This window comes from Sarcophilus harrisii, chromosome 6, assembly GCF_902635505.1.
Source record: "Sarcophilus harrisii chromosome 6, mSarHar1.11, whole genome shotgun sequence".
In the NCBI taxonomy this organism is placed as follows: domain Eukaryota; kingdom Metazoa; phylum Chordata; class Mammalia; order Dasyuromorphia; family Dasyuridae; genus Sarcophilus; species Sarcophilus harrisii.
Genome location: NC_045431.1, coordinates 128,872,558 through 128,892,274, shown reverse-complemented (window position 1 = coordinate 128,892,274; position 19,717 = coordinate 128,872,558). Strand labels below are relative to the sequence as shown.

Below are 19,717 nucleotides of genomic sequence, written 5' to 3'. Positions count from 1 at the left end.
GTAGCACTGATGGGTCAAAGGGTATGCACAGTTTGATAACTTTTTGGGCATAATTCCAGATTGCTCTCCAGAATGGTTGGATGCATTCACAAACTCCACCAACAATGCATCAGTGTCGCAGTTTTCCCGCATCCCCTCCAACATTTGTCGTTATTTTTTCCTGTCATCTTAGCCAATCTGAGAGGTGTTTAGTGGTATCTCAAAGTTGTCTTAATTTGCATTTCTCTGATTAATAGTGTTTTGGAACACTCTTTCATATGGGTGGTAATAGTTTCAATTTCATCATGAAAATTGTCTGTTCAATTGGAGAATGGCTTGGTTTCTTATAAATTAGAGTCAGTTCTCTATATATTTTTGTCCAAGAAATTTTTACAAGACCCTGGGTGCATAGGGATATAAAATAGGTGTACAAATCAAATGTTTATTTCTTTTTGGTTTTGTTTTGAAATAAGATATTCTTCATCTTAGTTGTCTGATTGTAACTATATTATTATCTTTTGTGATGTTATAAATTACCAGTGAAAGTATACTTGGCTTCTTATATATTCATCAAGAATATACTTGTACACACATACAGACCATCTCATAAAAGTTTTTAAAGAAGAGAGAAAGTAGACAAAGAGAAGAGGAAATAGTTCCACATATCTTGATACCTTTTTCTTACTCTTCAAATGCTTGCTGTTAAATAATAATTTTGTGGGGCCCCTCCCCCCCACATTTAGTTACAAGACTCTATAGTGTCACAACCCACAATTTAAGAAGTTGGGTCTAGAAGAGATCAGCAAAGATGGTAAAGGGCCCCAAGAGCTTGCCACACAAAGATTTGTTGGAGTTGAGGGAACGTAAACTATTTTCAAGTACTTGAAACAGCCATCTTATGGAAGATAGATTTAATTGGTTCTGTCCAGAACCGGTTCTGATGAGAAAGAAGAGCTAAGAACCTTGAATAGAAATTACAGAAAGGTAGATAATAGGTTGAATGTAGGAAAGTTAGATCTAACAAAAGATAAATTGGGCTGCTGCTAGAAATGGTGGCTCTTCCCCTCGTTTGAGGGTTTGGGAGAGAGGAGAACTATTTGGTTAGGATATGTTCTAGAGAGCTTTTACAGATCTGTTTGAGACTAGATAATTGGTCTATAAAATCTCAATTGGCTTGTTTCTATAAGTAATATAATGGTTAATTATAAATATATTATGTTATAACTATATATTTGTTATATAATTATATATTGATATGTTATCCCATAATATATATGATAATATATAAACAACTTATCTAACTATATTTTTATTAACACTGTTCTTATTAAATACAGCATTTTACATAATGTATAACATATTTTTCTTCTTTGGAAGATTTCTGGAAAAACATGACTTCACAGAATGTGAAAAGCTCAGAGAGGTCATGGATCCTCAGATTGCAAGGACCTTAGAGACTATCTAGTCTAGCTCAGAAGCATTCAGTATTCATAGGATATAATGCAGTTAACATATTCTGAGAGTTGTACCTTACTGACATACCTTTATCTTACAGAACACCATGATTCAAAAGTGAAAGTATTGATTCATGAGTCTCAGAGGACCTGGGTTGAAATTTTTCCTCTTGAAGCTACTATGTGGCCAGGGCAAGTAACTTAACCTCTCTAGGCCTTAGCTTCATCTATAAAAATGAGGAAGTTAGATTAGATGATCTCTGGGGTGCTGAGAAGTAGCATGATAGTAAATTGGAAAGTATTTTTGAAACCAGGAAGACAGGTTCAAATCCTGCCTTTGACACAGATGGTGATTCTGGGCAAGTCACTTCACATTCAGAGCACATCACTGCTCTAGGAAATGAAAACTTTCATTAGAAAAGGGGCCTATCTGTATGGGTAGGAGTTTCCTTACTCAGGATTTCTCTGTATCAATGAAATCACATTTGTTTCATGTCCCTATAAATTTGGTACAGGCTAGATGCCATGAATTCCAGTGAGGAAACTCCCTTGTAAAATAAATCTGGTTAGATGTGTAAGCTTATTTCAAATCTGATGTTCATTTATTGTTGGGTCATTATCTACAAGGGGCTGTCAAGAAAGGCTTCCTGGTGGAATTGCATTTTAATTGTGGTTTGAATGATTTCATCTAGTGGAAATGAGGGATAGGGGTGTGGAGTTCAGATATAAGGAGTTATAGAAACTGAAAACAGTCCAGGTTTTTTTGCTGCTGTTATTTTTACCACATGCATATTAGTTTGACAGGCTTATTCAGAAACAGCTATGTTCTCTATACTGTATGTAACTGGTAGTGGCATGGGAAAGAGAGGACAGATCTAAAAAAAAATGAGGTCCCTCCTCTCAAGGAGTTTAAATTCTAACACTACATATGTATGATGTTTTTATTTTTGAGTTATAAAGTGCTTTTATGTAGTCTTATTTTGTAATCATTTTAAGAATTATGTGATGTATACAGAGAAGACATTTATGGTTGAGGAAACTGAGGTTCATAAAGTGGAAGTCATTTTCTCAAGGTCAGTCTGCTGATTCTTAGCAGAAACAGAATCAGAAACTAATTTTCCTGCCTGGTAATTGATTGCTTTTTTCTAAGTGTATCACACTCAAGCTCATTTTATCCTCTCTTGGTAGTATAATCTAGCAATTCAATACTTCTATAATATAAAGAGTCTTAATGATTTCTAAGAGCAGTAGATGGTGCAGGGATAGAAAATCAAGCCTGGAGTCTGAAAGACTCATCTTTCCTGATATCAGGAAAATATGTGTGATTCTGGGCAACGCACTTAATCCTGTTTGCCTCAGTTTCTCCATCTGTAAAAGAAGCTGGTGAAGGAAATGACAAATCACTTACTTTCCTTGTCAGGAAAATATCAAATAAGCTCACAATTATTTATAAAATGTATTTATAAGGCTGGGCAACTTTACTAATAAAAAGAAGTAGCATCTTATTTTTTTTTAATTCTTTTGTGAATGTTTTATTTAGGACTTTACTTTTCTATAACATTTCTGAATATACATTTCTATTTCCTCTATCCAGAAAATACTCCTTTTAAAAAAAAAAAAAAGACTTTTTTTTTTTTTTAAGTGTAGACAATACATGAATGTTGTAGTATATCCTGTATAGACTACTGACAAAAAAGAGGGAAGCTAAATTTCTCTTTTCTTTTTTGGGACCAACCTTGGCCATTAGACAAAATTTGACTTTTTTGTATTGTTCTTTTCATTTCCTTTGCCATAGTTTTTTTGCATATTGTTTTCCTGATTCTGCTTGCTTTACTCTTAAATGGATTCATAGAAGTACCAGTAGCACTCTCAACACAATTGCTTTGATTACATTTTTTAAAGTTAAAATATCTTGAATTAAATAATGTAAATTTTAACAGTGATTAAGGTAAAAGGTGGGGTTTGAGGGTTTTTGGGCTAAAATATCCATTTAAAAAAATTTTTTTTTAGTTTGCTTTTCCAAAAACAGTGGAAGAATATAAAAATATAAAATGTCAGCATTTCAAACTTGAGAGTGCTTTGAGTCATTTATTTTGAATGAGTTGTCAGCTTTTTTTTAATACATTTAAAGTTTAATATAAAATAACAGATAATGAGTGTTTTGAAGTGTGCAGTAATGAAAATATTGTAAGCTATTTTTGTGGGGTTTTTTAAATAACTTAAATGTTTTTAATGTATTCATAAGAATAAAATAGATTTTATCTGATATTTAGTGCAGTGCTGATAAATATTCAGCAGATAAAACATTCTTGTTATTTTTAGAAGATTGACATTTGAGCTATTTGGACATGATAATGTTTATTTCCCTGCTTCCATATCCTATATCATGGACAAGCCAAATGAATCATTAGGAAATGTATTTATCTATTTAAATAGATTTGTTTAATACTGATTTAGTTATTATCAAGAATCACAAATTGATACATTGTAATTCTTTGACATAGCATTCCAGATACCATTAATTTGTAAGTTAATTGACTAAACAAGAATATTAACTTTAAGAGTATTCATTTTTGATTCATTTTTTAAAACTCATAAATGAAACTTTGAACGTAATTGTAATGTTTCCAGTCATCCCACAAGATAATTTAATTAAAGCACTTAGAAATTAAGGTGGGTATATGGATACATTTCATATTCTCATCATAAATGTAAGAGAAACATGAGTAATATTGTCTTTCCCAACACCTCTCAACTTCATTCTTAATTATACAGTGACATCCTTGTAGTGACTTTCATAGAGAGATGGTTGAAATTGACTTCTACAGTATTACTCAGTAAAGGATTAAGGAGCTCTCAGGCCCTTATAGATATGTTGTTGCTACTAAAAGAACTTAATAGTGATTATTAAATTATTTTTAAAATTTTATTAAATTATCTGGAACAGTGTAAATTTTTTATCTTCTAATTTCCTGTTAAGAGATGAAAAAGGCATTGTCTTCAGTTTTACTGGGAAAATAAATGAATTGTATAGAAAAATTGACTTCCTGAAAGCTCATAGAGTAGTAGTCACAAAACTAAGAGTAGAGCTAGACTGATACAAGATCTGTACCAGTGCAACCTACCATATTAGGAAAAAGTCTCATAATTAGGTCACTCTTTGGATAGGTTCTTAGAAATACTGCTTTGTATAAATACTTATTTTTCCCCCTTCTTAAAGACCAGTATTTCATATTCTTGCTCTTGTACCTTAATTGCTTATTTCAGTGATTTATGTCAATACTTTCTTTCTTTTCTTAGGTCCAGCACAGAATCAGATGCAGTTTCCCTCTGGATATGGATTACATCCTCAAGGCTATGTTGTTCCCTCAGGACTATACTCCCAAGGACCTGGGAAAAGTATTCCTCTGCCATTGGAAAGCCAATATGGTACTGATTATTATTCTGGCCACTACACAGTACCAACACAAAATGTGACTCTTGCTACAGGTCCTAGCACAGTGAACATGCAGCTGGGATCACAGCAAGTATATGGCAGGGATCCTCCTGCTTCTCATACTGTAGGGTGCACTCCTGGACCATTCCCAGGTAGTGTTGCATCTTCAGCATCCCATTTACACACAGGTAGACCCCAGCCCTACTCCTCCTTTGGTAATCACTACAACAGTCCAGTCATTCCCTCTGCCAATTCTTCCATTGCTTCTCAGGGATTTCCCCTTACTTCTGGTCATTATGCTATGTCTACTGCTTCGGGTGCTGTGTACCCTAGTGTTTCATATCCTTCAGTGCCTGCTGGTGATCCATATGGGCAAGTATTTACTTCACAGAGTACTTCAGTTATCACACAGTTTAAAGATAATTCATTTCCTGGTCAAAACACAAATGTCAGCCATCCACAGCAGCAGCAGAATCCTGTGAGTTATAATACTTCATCATGGGCAACTTCAGGCCTTCAGTCAACCCAAGACAACCTTACTCAAAATCACATTGGATCCCTGGCTACATCAGGCAACCCATCCAATGCAGGTATGTTACTAAACTAGAATCTACAAAAGCTTATAGTTTGAAATTCACTTCTATACCAGATCATTATCTTTATGAAGATTAAAGAAGGTATTGTTTTAAGGGAAAGTTGGAAATGTAGTTTATCTTTTAATTTTCACTTTTGAATAAGTTTTCCTTTCATCCCCGCCCATATAAAGGGCAATTTGCACATATAGTTACTCAAATATCTGATATTGTTATAGCACAGACCCTTGCATATAGTGAATATCTATGATATTTGAGATTTAATGGCCAGCATACTACTGGAAGTCACCAAATCCTAAAGTTGTGGTGCTTAGTTAGTAAGGCACAGGAAAAAGAAACTCCTCTTCAGCCAATTCATTAAATGCTTAGTAGCCATATAATAAACGAGTACTTTAGTGGATGCTGAGGCAGGGCATGAGGAAGAAATCAATTGGAGCACTTGCTGCCTTAAAGAAAAAATGCAATGTTTTAATTTTGTAAGTTAGCTAGGCAGACACCTAGGTAATTGTTACTGCCTTTTCCAATTGGATGATCAGAAAGGACATCGTGGGCAGAAGTGGTACTTAAAACAGAGCTTAAAGAATGAATTTCACATTTGAAATAGACTACTCTTAAGTTGCCTTGAGCAGAGGCAAATTCAATCTGTGAGGTCTTTGTTAGTGATAGTGAGTAGCCTAGGTTATTGAGAATGTAGGTGAAGAAGATGTGGAGGTAAAAACTGGAAAGGTATACTGGAGTGCTAGATCTTAAGGATTTGAATTTTATTTGGTAGACAAGAAGGAGCCATTGAAGAAGGTTTTTTTTTTTTTTTTTTTAGCAGAATGACATGATCAGATTTACTAAGATGGATGATCAGAGTTAGAAAATTAAGATGTGGCATTTTTACATAGCTTAGGAGAGGTTAGGGCTAGAAATCTGAACCTACCCACAGGTATAATAGTTGAAATTGTAGGAATAGATGACTTTGCCAAGAGAGAAAGAGATGGAGAAAACCTACATTAAGAGGGAAGGAGAAATGAGAGGAGCCAGAAAAGAATTGTGTAGAGAGTTAGAAAGAAAACCAGGAAAATGTGATATCAAGGAATGCAAGAGGGGAGAAAATATCAAGAAAAAGTTGAAAAAGATGAAAATGAACTTCTTTTCCCATGGCAGGCAACTTTATAGCAATGATTTTTTTCCACGTAGAATAAAGGTTGATGAACTGCCTGCCACAACAGGCTCTTTACAGAATTTTCATTCTAATCCCTCAAGTTGAAAAAGTAGAAAGGAAAATGGAACTTGCCAACCTATGAATGAGCTAACTATTGTTTGCTTTTCTTTCTTTACTCTAAATATTCAATGTTTGCTTTTTTCTCTTATAGACCAAGGCATACTTAAGTCAATTAGATTAAACATCTTTTCCATAGTTGAGATGCATGACTTTATTACTGGTGAATTATACCTGACTCTACCATTTTCATTCTGTTTACAAACTTGCATCTGCAGAGACTACCTTGAATTCAGTATTAAAAATTGATATAGATATGATTGGGTAATGTAGCTATCAATTGTAATGTTGAATATTCCTAATTTCACTGTTAAAAATGTTTAAAATGCTTTAGTGGTAATTTTATATATTTAAGTATTAACTTACAGTTTAGTGACTATAAATGGGGAGAATTAGCATACTTTTAATTCAGATAGTTAATTGATCACATAGGAAACAGGGAATAAGAAAAAGACTATGACAATAATCCACCTTTGTATTTTGGGTATGTTAAAATTTAAAACAACTAGTTACTCAAGTAGTATTAGGTTGAGAATGGTATATACTTTTTTAGTTAATATCATAGCTGCTATTTTTGGTTGTGGTGCTTAGCAGGAATTTGTAACTAGTTTTCAAGCCCTTGGTCTTATTTTGATCACACATACAAAAAAAAAAAAAAAAGTACTTATCTTTATTGCCATAGAAAAATCTACTTGACAGAAAGGGGACATTTTCTTTTTTTAACTTTGTCAAAGAATTGGAGATATCATGTATCAAAAATATGAATACCAACTTGTATTTTTATAATACTTAATAGTTACAAAATGTAGATATATGTAGGTGTTTTTCCCCCTTTTTACAGATGAAAAAAATGAGCCTCACAGGTAATACAACAAATAAGGCACAATGAGACAGAACTAAAATCCAGTCAGATCTTTCTCTTATCCCACCCACTACCTATCACTACTATCACTAAGGTTTTTAAGTTTTCATAATAAAATAATGAACCAGCTGGTGAAATTTCAGTGCATTATAAGCTAGAATGAAACTGTCAAGGATCATTGTAAAAAGTATTCTGATTTTAAGATTAAAGTAGGTTTCACATAATGTTCCATAGATATTAAAATCAAAATTAAAAAGTGACCATTAGGGCACTGATCATAATCAAATATTTTCTCCTTTTTCATAATCTAAAATTTAAAAGAAGTGATCATTGATTGCTATAGCACCAGTTTATTTATTTACTTTGCTTGCTTATTTATTTGTTTTTTTGCTTTAAAGTGATCAGGTAATTAAGAACTCTGATTTGTTTTTTCTATTCCCAGACTCATACTTAGTGAGACCTACAAATTTCTACTAACAACTCCTGGGCAAAAATATCAGAATTTAGGACCATTTGTTAATCTTGATTTCTTATTAAGGACATATTTTGTAAATTTATGTCAATCTTTATAATTAGCTAATGTAAATTATTAACAATTATAGCTTTGTAGTTTTACTGATTTTTCATTCATCTAGGGTTGTTTTATGATGATCCCATTTCAGGCACGTTAAAGGCAGTCCAGCCCAGTCCACTTCTATTCTCTAGGCCACAAAAGAGTGACAAATTTTGTTGAGATTAAACTAATAGAATAAGTTGACTCTGGAAGGTTTCTTGGCAAGTTTTTTGTTTTATTTTATTTGTTTGTTTTTTAAGACTGAAAATGCTATATTGTAGTCCACATTCAGGTCCCACAGTCCTCTCTCTGGGTTTGGATGGTTCTCTTCAATTGGACAATTCTTCAGTTGAACACTTGGAACTGGTTTGAATCATCTCATTGTTGAAGAAAGCCATGCCCATCAGAATTGATCATTGTATAGTCTTCTTGTTGCCGTGTATAATGATCTCCTAGTTCTGCTCATTTCATTTAGCATTAGTTCATGTAAGTCTCTCCGGGACTCTCTGAAATCATCCTGTTGGTTGTTTCTTACAGAAAATGATATTCCATAACATTCATATACCACTATTTATTCAGCCATTCTCCAATTGATAGGCATCCACTCAGTTTCCAGTTTCTTGGCAAGTTTTATATGCTTGATTTTTGTATCTTATATAATTAATAAGTGAGTATAACCTAACCTTTTCAGCACAGAAAATAAACTGATTATGAGAGTTAAGCTAAATTGAGTTTAAAATGAATTGGTGTTTTAAAGGAATCTAACCATTCTCTAGTTGGGGAAAATACAGTATAAGTATATTGCTTTGTTATGTGAAAAGTAGTCATTTATAGTTTAAAAGTTCACTTCACCCCAGGGCTGATCTTAATGCTGTTTGACATAAGAGTTTTGACCTGGGCTGATTCCTTCCTCCTTAGGCAGTCTGGTAATCACTACTTCTGTTCTCAGGAGTTTACCACATTGGTATCAGACTTAGTCTGAATTCCCAATTAACCTATTACAGCTCAGATTTCCCAGGTTCAAGTAGTTTGCCAGCTCTGGATGACTCTAGGAGCAAATAATTAGAGGCCTTCATCACCCAATATGACTTCCTTTGAAAAGTATCAGTGGTAATAGCCTTTTGAAGTGATTGGCTAATGTTTAAAATAAATTAATGTAAAGGGCTGAAACACTGGAAAAGTATACTTAAAACAAGGATACTTACAATAGGGTGTTTATTCACTGTGATTGATGAGATAATGGTTCTCTAGTACACATATACTTAATAGTTAGCGTGAAAGGTGATGTAATAGTTCTACAATTGGCACATGCTCAGTATGCTGTAGTGATGTAATGTACTAAGGTATTTAAGGGCTGAGGGGACTTGAAATAGACTTGAGTGTGATTGGGCTTGAGCTGAGACTCCAGACTCTCCCTGATCATCCTCATGGTGATTCCTCTGCTAAGACGAAGGCTCATTCAGAGATCCTCAAGAAAGCTAGCCCAGACATTACATTTTTGCACCCATCATGGGGCACTGAAAGAAGCACACTACATTTTAAGATTCTGGGCACAAGAAGCTATACTCAGTAGTTCAAGTGACATGATCATAAGCTCAGTGGAGAAATCCCTGTGACCCGGAAATAGGGTGAGTACAAAAATAGACAAGCAGGAAACTTTGTTAAGAGCTAAACTAGTCACTTTTGTTTTTCAGCTGATATGAGACAAATACTAAGAAAAGAGCCTTCCCCATCCCAAGGGGAATGTATAGCATGCATAGTTAGGTTAATAAAGAAGCAAGGTTTGTAGGTAACTTGGAAGCAGATCACAGAATCTTTAATATATTAGAGTGCATGTCTGTTTGGTTCTCTAAGGAAAAAAAAAAATTAGAGCCAGAGAAGTGGATGCTAATGGGAAAGCAACTAATTGAATATTATGAAGCTAAGGGTCCTGATTCAATTCCTGAAAAAACATTCCTTATGTATAACATAATACAATTGGCTTTAAAGACAGGTCTAAAACAAGGAAAAATTTTAATGTGGACAGCCAGACAAATAAGTGTGAGGAGAAAGAGTAGGATGGAGATGGTACTGACAAAGCAGCTGAAAAGCATAGAGAATTGGACAAGAAAGGAGTTAAGTACAGTGCTGATAAGCTTAAAGAGTGTGGTGCTTCTCACTTTAACAGCTCAGTTTCACCTCTGCTCACAGCAGAGCAGGCTCCCTTAGGGCAGCATTCTTTACCTCCTAATCCTCCCGCACCCCTGAATTTCACCTTCCAGGAGAAGGAAGAGCAGTGACATCATCAGCACCACCCATGCAGCAGTTTTGTCCACCCTCTATGACACAATTACAAAAAGCCATTAGTTAAAGCTAAAGAGGAAGGACAGGATACATCTGATTTGAAAATAGAAGCATACCCTGTGATTGAATGGTTTAACTCTTCGAGTCAAGAAGAAAGAAGATACACTCCTTTTAATCTAAAATTATCAAAGATATGAAAAAGACTTGCACTCTTTATGAGTCTACATTGTTTTATGTTAAGATGGTATTAGAGAATTTGGGCTTATGAAATTTTAACCCCTAGTGATTGGAAATCTATAGCAAAGGCATGGTTAGAACCTGGACAAAACTTGTGGCTTTCTGAGTATAGTGAACTCTAGAATACAAGCCCAATGAAATAGGCAACGTGGAGTTAATATGTCATCACCTTTGATCAATTAGCAGGTTTAGATCCTTATGCAGACAATTTAGTGCAGATTAATTACCCTATAGCGGCATATGAGCAAATTGCTGCTGCTACTATCAAAGCATGGGGCACCCTCCCAGGAAGACCCTCCCCTTCCAAGGGGAAGCCTTCACTAAAATAGTGCAAGGTCTAAATGAACCCTTTGCTGATTTCGTGGGACTTCTGCAGACAGCTATCATATGAACTATTGGTGAAAATGTAGCAATGGAAATTATAAGACAACTTGCTAGAGAAAATGCTAATGAAAATTGTGAAAGAATTATACTAGGACTATATAAGGATGCTCCTTTAGAGATCATAAGATGCTGTATGTACCACAGTGGGCACAAATACCTTTTATACCTAGACTATGCTACAGACTTCTCAAGATCTGAACATGGAAAGATAGAGTCCCTTTTGACAAGGGACTTCCAGAAAGATTCGTCAATGCTTTCATTGTGGTAAAGTAGGGCATCGGAAAGCTTAATCTTGGCATAAAATACAGAGTGGGAGAACAAAATCCAAAACGCAACAGAAGCTTCCACTGGGCATCATAATGTAGATTGACTCCGGGAAGCAGGGCTCAGCTCCAGAACCCAGGCTAAAAATACCTAGAGCATGATGGCAGCCAGTGTTACACCCAGAGAGTCTTTAGAAGTTCAGTACTCCAACATGATTAATCAGCTGAGAAGCAACCTGATGGGAGAAAGGGATTACAATTGGGGAGAATAAAGTTGTATGTAGCTGGAACTACTGAAATATCCCCTGGAGAGGTGAAATCTGTCCTTGTCTGGTCTATGTTTCCTTTGCCTCCTGGTACAGTAGGCTTGACCATTCCACTTCCTGAGAGTCCTTACAAAACAGTGTCTATCCATACACTAATTTGGGAAACTGGGGAATGCGTGTCTAATATCCCAGTCACTAATACAGGTAGACAATTTGTGACTTATCACCCAGGAGAAGTAGTAGCATCAAGTTTACTGATACAGACTTGTAATAGGCAATTTAGTGATATTTGCCCAGATTTTAACTCTGAACAACAGAATCTAGGAATATTCTGGGCTGCACCTGTTACAGCTGACTGTCCTATGCTCACTCTCTATGTAAATGGCATACCAGTGGAAGGGTTGGTAGACATAGGTACAGATTGTACAGTCATTAGAGATGCCAGCTGGCCCTGGCCATAGATTAAGGCAGACACCTATATGTCTGGCGCAGGAGGATCAATAACAGCTAAAGTTAGTGCTACCCCTTTGAGATGGACATTTGAAAGTGAAACTGGAGTTTTTACTCCTTTTATAGTTGAAAAAATCCCCATCAATCTCTGGGGAAGAGACATCTTAAAACAGGATTACAAATGAGTACTTCAACTTTTTAGGCAGGGCTGTTGTTGAAGGCCTACCAACACTCTCACCTGTTCCTGTTAAATGGAAAACTGATACACCAGTGTGGATAGAACAGTGGCCCTTAACTAGCTATAAAATTCAGGCCTTATTAGATATAATACAGGAGCAACTTGACCAAGGACACTTACAACCCTCTCTAAGTCCTTGGAATTCCCCTGTATTTGTTGTAAAAAAGAAATCTGGAAAATGGAGGATGTTGACTGATTTAAGAAAAGTAAATGAACAGATGAAAACTATGGGAACTCTTCCCAAGATCATACAGCTAGGCCATATTTAAATTTGACTTCCTGACTCCTGGCCCAGTGCTCTACTCACTGTGCAACCTCACTGCCTCTAATTCAATCTATAGAAAAAAATAAATCAAACCCCGATTTATATAGTATTTTCTGTTTTCCAAAGTGTAAATGCTCACACCAAAAATTTATCAATGTGGTAGGTTTAACTGACTCCAACAAGACCCTTGGTTATGGGTATAAAATTGAGAGCCACACAAAGTATTAAAAGATTCTTTTGAGGATCAAGAGATGCTTTAAGATGACAGTATATCAGTGAATGTTCCATAAAAAGTAGCCCCTGAGCTAAGATTTGAAGGGAAATGATTCTGAACTGCAGAGATGATTCATTCTATGTATGTCTAGTTTTTGAAGAATAGCTAGTAGTATTATTTAGCTAAAATGCTTAAAGGAAGGATAATATAAGATAATCTTAGAAAAATAAATTAGAATTAAGTCATGAAGAGAAATGCCAGGATAAAAAGTTAAAATTTTATCTTGTAGAGGCACTAGGAAGCCACTAAAGATGTGCAGCCTATGCCAGGGAGATTGATTACTTTGATTTGTTTTATTTTTTAAAAAAAATTTACAAGAGAGGGAAAACACTGGAGCCAGACACAACAATCAGTAATTTACCTCAGTAGTCCAAGTGAATGATAAGAAGCCAGGTAGCCTAGAGAGAAAGTGAAACATGAGAAATTGTGAAAATAGAATCAGTAGTATTTTAAAACTTTTTGAACATGGGAATTAAAGAAGATGGAAGACTCAGAAATGACTGGTTTGAAACCAGTTGGAGATAATTTTGTCCTTTTATGACAAAACTAAAATCTTGGAGGAAGGACAGTAGTTAATAGGCAAGATAATGAAGTTCATCTTTGGACATATTGAGTTTGAATTGCTGATGGATCATCTATCTAGGAAGAACCTGGAGATGTAGGACTTGAAGTTCAAATGAAAGACTGCTCTTTTTATATAGATTTGAATGCTCTTTGCCTAGAGGTGATAAATGAATCCATACCTTCCTTTTCATTTGTATTGATACCACTAATATAGGCCTACCTTAATACCCATTTAATACTACCTTTCTGTTCTTTAAGGTCCATCGCAAATTTTTATAACTGTAGCTCATACATTTAGTGTTTAAAGCATTGCAAAATGCTACATATAGTTATTTGTATCTTTGTAGCATTTAAGATTGTGTATGTGCAAAATAATATATCAGTGAAACCTCCTGAAATCCCCTTCCCAGAAGAAGTAATCTTTCATCCCCAGAACTTAGATGGTTATTTTGTCTCTTTCTTATGCTGCAGTAAGAGAGCTGCATCTTCATTCAAGAAAACCTAAGTCCAAATCTAGCCTTTGGTATTTACTGTCTGTGACCCGGGGCAAGTTATATTACCTCCGTCTTCCTTAGTTTGCTCAGCTGTAAAGTGGTGATCATAATAAGAATCATATTAGCAACTACTTCTCAGCTGTTTTAAGAATAAAAGAGATAATATTTGTAAAGTACTTTGCAAGCCTTACAACCCTATATAATTGATTACTTTTACTATTATTTTACATTAATTATCACTGCTGCTTTTTTTTTTTTGAATTTTTTTTTAATAGCCTTTTATTTACAGGATATATGCATGGGTAACTTTACAGCATTAACAATTGCCAAACCTCTTGTTCCAATTTTTCACCTCTTACCCCCCCACCCCCTCCCCTAGATGGCAGGATGACCAGTAGATGTTAAATATATTAAAATATAAATTAGATACACAATAAGTATACATGACCAAAACGTTATTTTGCTGTAGAAAAAGAATAAGACTGAAATATTGTACAATTAGCTTGTGAAGGAAATCAAAAATGCAGGTGGGCATAAATATAGGGATTGGGAATTCAATGTAATGGTTTTTAGTCATCTCCCAGAGTTCTTTTTCTGGGCATAGCTGGTTTAGTTCATTACTGCTCCATTGGAAATGATTTGGTTGATCTCATTGCTGAGGATGGCCTGGTCCATCAGAACTGGTCATCATATAGTATTGTTGTTAAGTATATAATGATCTCCTGGTCCTGCTCATTTCACTCAGCATCAGTTTGTGTAAGTCTCTCCAGGTCTTTCTGAAATTATCCTGTTGGTCATTTCTTACAGAACAGTAATATTCCATAATATTCATATGCCACAATTTATTCAGCCATTCTCCAACTGATGGACATCCATTCAGTTTCCAGTTTTTAGCCACTACAAAAAGGGCTGCCACAAACATTCGTATCACTGCTGCTTTTTAACTAGCATGGTTTGGAGGGGGTTGTTTTTTGTTTGCTTTGTGGTTTTTGCATGTATCTTAAACTCCCAGATCAGATCATAACCTTCCAAAAGGCAAGCCTCCCAGACCACCAGCTTTTGGTTTCCAGAAATTTTGATCCTGGGTCTTTTCATTTCACTAATTTAACTGATTGTCTAAATCAACCTGAAGCTTCTCAGCCTCTGAGCAATCTTGAAACCCTGAATTTTAGAGATTTAGTCTCCTTAATACCTAATAAACCTTCTCTATTCTTCTTGGTATCTCTGCTTTTGACATTTTTTTTCTTCTTACCCCAGAAGCTGTACAACTCTGGGTCATGAGAATGTCTTCTTTAGTTCTTATTTAAAAGAGGAAGGCATTTAATAGCCCAGTAAAGAGGAAATTGGCCTTAAAAAGTCCAGCATCTGACACATAATCACTGTGTGACATCAAGCTGTTTATCTCCCTTATGTTCTAAGTAACTCTATAAGACTGTCAATTATAGAATAGGTGTTAACTGATCTGTAATGGTAAAGGGAACTTCTTATTGAGTTTCTGCACCAATGAAATTACAGGTTCCATCTAAAAATAATGTAGGAGAAAAAGTCAGAAATTACACAAAATCAGAACTAATACACTAGCTTAAGATAATTAGAAACATGAATAAATGAAAACTTATTTTCTTGAGTCATTTTCAATCATGTCCAATTCTTCATGAACCCATTTAAGGTTTCTTGGCAAAGATACTGGAGTGATTTGCCATTTTCTTCTCTGCCTTATTTGACAGATAAGGAACTGAGGCAAACCAGTTAAAAGACTTGCCCAGGATCACATAGCTAATTAGTATCTGAGGTTAGATTTGAATTCAGGAAGATGAGTCTACTCTGTTTACTTTGCCACCTACCTATTTTCAAAGACACCTGCCTGGGGCCAAATCAGATGACTTCCTAAACTCTTCTAACTTCAGGATCTATAATATAACCTGGGGTCTCTATTGATTCTCTTTTGGTCATGGTTTTTGCTTTCTTTTGGACCTCTCTTTAAGAATTTTATTTCATCCTTGTCACCATCCATAGCAGACATTTGTATAAGCCTTTATGGCATGGTTCTATTCCTGGATCCTTGAACTTAAAAAAAAAAAAAAAATTATCTGTAGATCAGTATCATTGGATTCTTTTGTCATCCTATATATATATATATATATATATATATATATATATATATATATATATTTTAGGCATTTAAAAACATTTCTTAAAAAGGATCCAGGTGCAGCTAGGTAGACAATGGATAGAGCACCAGCTCTGAAATCAAGAGGACCTGAGTTCAGATATGGTCTCAGATACTTAACACTTACTAGCTGTGTGATGCTGGGCAAATCACTTAATCCCAATAGCCTCAGCAAAAAGAAAGGATCCATAGGGTCTATAGACTGCTAAAGGGATCATTGACACACAAAAAATTAAGAATCCCCATAACTTGTTTAAAAAAAAAAGGAAACCAATTATATTTAAAAGCAGTGTTTAAAACATTCTCAAACTTCAGGTTGTTAAGAACAAATTCATCTGAACTTCTTCATCGTACAGAGGAAGAAACTTGAGTTTTCCAAAGAGGCAGAGAATTGTACCTGATTGCAGATCAAGTTGTAAATAGCATAGTTAAGATTCAGACTCAGATTTTTTGATTTCCAGTTCTGGCTTCTACAATGCCATCCATCTCCCTTGCCAGTCTGTCATGGGTACTTTAGGGTAAAACATCACTAGAGCCTGCCTTCCAAACCCTCAAAAGGTTTAAAGCACTGCTGCTACACACCTCTCTCACTTCCATTTCCAAATATGAAAAGTCCAAGTAAAAACATTTTTCATATATTATTTCACTTGCTCCCAGCATGCTTCAGGCTGCTTGAGACAAATTTTGGATAGGGTTTTTGTATCTAGCCTCATCCTCGATTATATTAAGCCCTCCAAATATAATCTTTTTTAAAATTTTTATTATACATTTTTATTTGCAAAAGATATGCATGGGTAATTTTTCAACATTGACCCTTGCAAAACCTTCTGTTCCAGCTTTTCACCTCCCCTAAATGGCAGGTAGGTAGTCCAATATGTGTTAAATCCAATATATATATACAGTTATATTGCTGCACAAGAAAAATCAAATCTAGAAAGAAAGGAAAAAACCTGAGAAGGAAAACAAAAATGCAAGCAAGTAACAACAGAAAGAGTGGAAATGCTATGTTGTGGTCCACACTCATTTCCCATACTTCTCTCTCTGGGTGTAGCTGATTCTTACTGAACAGTTGGAACTAGTTTGAATCATCTCATTGTTGAAGAGAGCCACATCCATTAGAGTTGATCATCATATAGTATTGTTGTTGAAGTGTGTAATCTCCTAGTTCTGCTTATTTCATTTATCATCAATGTTAATTTCTTCAGGCCTCTCTGAAAATCATCCTGTTGATCATTTCTTACAGCACAATAATATTCCATACATTCATATGCCACAATTTATTCAGCCATTCTCCAGTTGATGGGAATCCATTCAATTTCCAGTTTCTAGCCACTATAAAAAGGGCTGCCACAAACATTTTTGCATATGAGGGTCCCTTTCCCTTCTTTAATATCTCTTTGGAATATAAGCCCAGTAGTAACACTGCATACAGTTTGATAAGTTTTTGAGTATAGTTCCATATTGCTCTCCAGAATGGTTGGATTCGTTCACAATTCCAACAATGTATCAGTGTCCCAGTTTTCCCATATCCCCTCCAACACTTGTAATTATCTTTTCCGGTCATCTTAGCCAATCTGACAGTATGTAGTGATATCTCAGAGTTGTCTTAATTTGCATTTCTCTGATCAATAGCGATTTGGCACATCTTTTCATATGAGTGGAAATAGTTTCCATTTCATCATCTGAAAATTGTTCATATCCTTTGACCATTTATCAATTGGAAAATGGCTTGATTTCTTATATATTAGAATAAATTCTCTATATATTTTGGAAATGAGGCCTTTATCAGAACCTTTGAATGTAAAAATGTTTTCCCAGTTTATTGCTTCCCATCTAATCTTGTCTGCCTTAATTTTGTTTGTACAAAAACTTTTTAACTTAAAATAATCAAAGTTTTCTATTTTGTGATCAATAATAATCTCAAGTTCTTTTTTGGTCACAAATTCCTTCCTCCTCCACAGGTCTGAAAGGTAAACTACCTTATGTTCTTCTAATTTATTTATAATCTCATTCTTATGTCTAGATCATGAACCCATTTTGACCTTATCTTGGTATATACAGCGTTAAGTGAGGGTCAGTATCTAATTTCTGCCATACTAGTTTACAATTTTCCCAGCAGTTTTTGTCACATAATGAATTCTTATCCCAAAAGCTGGGTCTTTTCAAACACTATATTGCTATATTATTGACTATTTTGTCCTGTAAACCTAACCTCTTCCACTGATCAACTTCTCTATTTCTTAGCCAGTACCAAATGGTTTTGATGAATGACCTCTGCTTTATAATATAGTTTTAGATCTGGTACAGCTAGGCCACCTTCATTTGATTTTTTTTTTTTTCATTGATTCACTTTAAATTCTTGACCTTTTGTTCTTCCAGATGAATTTTGTTATTTTTTCTAAGTAAGTAAGATAGTTTCTTGGGAATTTGATTGGTATAACACTAAATAAATACATTAGTTTAGGTGGTATTGTCATCTTTATTATATTCACTCAACCTATCTAAGAGCACTTAATATTTTTCCAGTTGTTTAGATCTGACTTTATTTGTGTGGAAAGTGTTTTATAGTTTTGTTCCTGACTTTCCCCTGGCAGATAGATTCCCAAATATTTTATATTATTAACAATTATTTTAATTGGAATTTCTCTTTGTATCTCTTGCTGTTGGATTTTGTTAGTGATGTATAAGAATGCTGATGATTTATGTGGATTTATTTTGTATCCTGCAACTTTGCTAAAGTTGTGGATTATTTCAAATAGCTTTTTAGTAGAATCTCTGGGGTTCTCTTACGTATACCATCATATCATCTGCAAAGAGTTATAATTTGGTTTCTTCATTACTTACTCTAATTCGTTTAATCTCTTTTTCATCTCTTATTGCCAAAGCTAGCATTTCTAATGCAATTTTGAATAATAATGGTGATAGTGGGCAACCTTGTTTTGCTCCTGATATTATTGGGAATGGTTCCAGTTAATCCCCATTATATATGATGCTTACTGATGATTTTAAATAAAAGTCCACTTATTCCTATACTCTCTAGTATTTTTGTTAGGAATGGGTGTTGGATTTTATCAAATGCTTTTTCTGCATCTATTAAGATGATCATAAGGTTTTTGTTAATTTGGTTATTGATATATTCAATTATGCTAATGGTTTTCTAATGTTGAATCAGCCCTGCATTCCTGGTATATATCCCACTTGGTCATGGTGTCCTGGGGATGATTTTCTGTAACCTCTTTGCTAATATTTTATTTAAGCTTTTTGCATCAACATTCATTAGGAAGATTGGTCTATAATTTTATTTCTCTGTTTTCATCTTAACTGGTTTAGTATCAATACCATGTCTTTGTCATAAAAGGAATTTGGTAGGACTCCTTCATTCCCTATTTTTTTCAAATAGTTTATATAGTATTGAGGTTAAATGTTTAGTAAATTTACATGTAAATCCATCCTGGCCCTGGGGATTTTTTCTTAGGGAGTTGATTAATAGCTTGTTCTATTCCTTTTTCTAAAATGGGACTGTTTAAGTAATTTATTTCCTCTTCTGTTAATCTGGACATTCTATATTTATGTAGGTCTTCCTCCTTTTCACTTAGGTTGTCAAATTTATTGGCAGAAAGTTGGGCAAAGTAACTCCTAATAATTGCTTTAGTTTCCTCTTTATTAGTGGATAGTTCTCCCTTTT

At 34.6% G+C, this 19,717-nt stretch overlaps 1 protein-coding gene across 2 annotated transcripts in view; it reads left to right on the top strand.

Annotated features, from left to right (window-relative positions):
* SEC24B (SEC24 homolog B, COPII coat complex component) overlaps window positions 1-19,717 on the top strand; it is a 92,387-nt gene that overhangs the window by 11,434 nt on the left and 61,236 nt on the right. For both annotated transcript variants that reach the window (XM_031942667.1, XM_031942666.1), the window contains exon 2: window positions 4,734-5,459. In XM_031942667.1, the coding sequence (XP_031798527.1) occupies window positions 4,734-5,459 (726 nt within the window). The remainder of the gene's footprint in view (window positions 1-4,733; window positions 5,460-19,717) is intronic.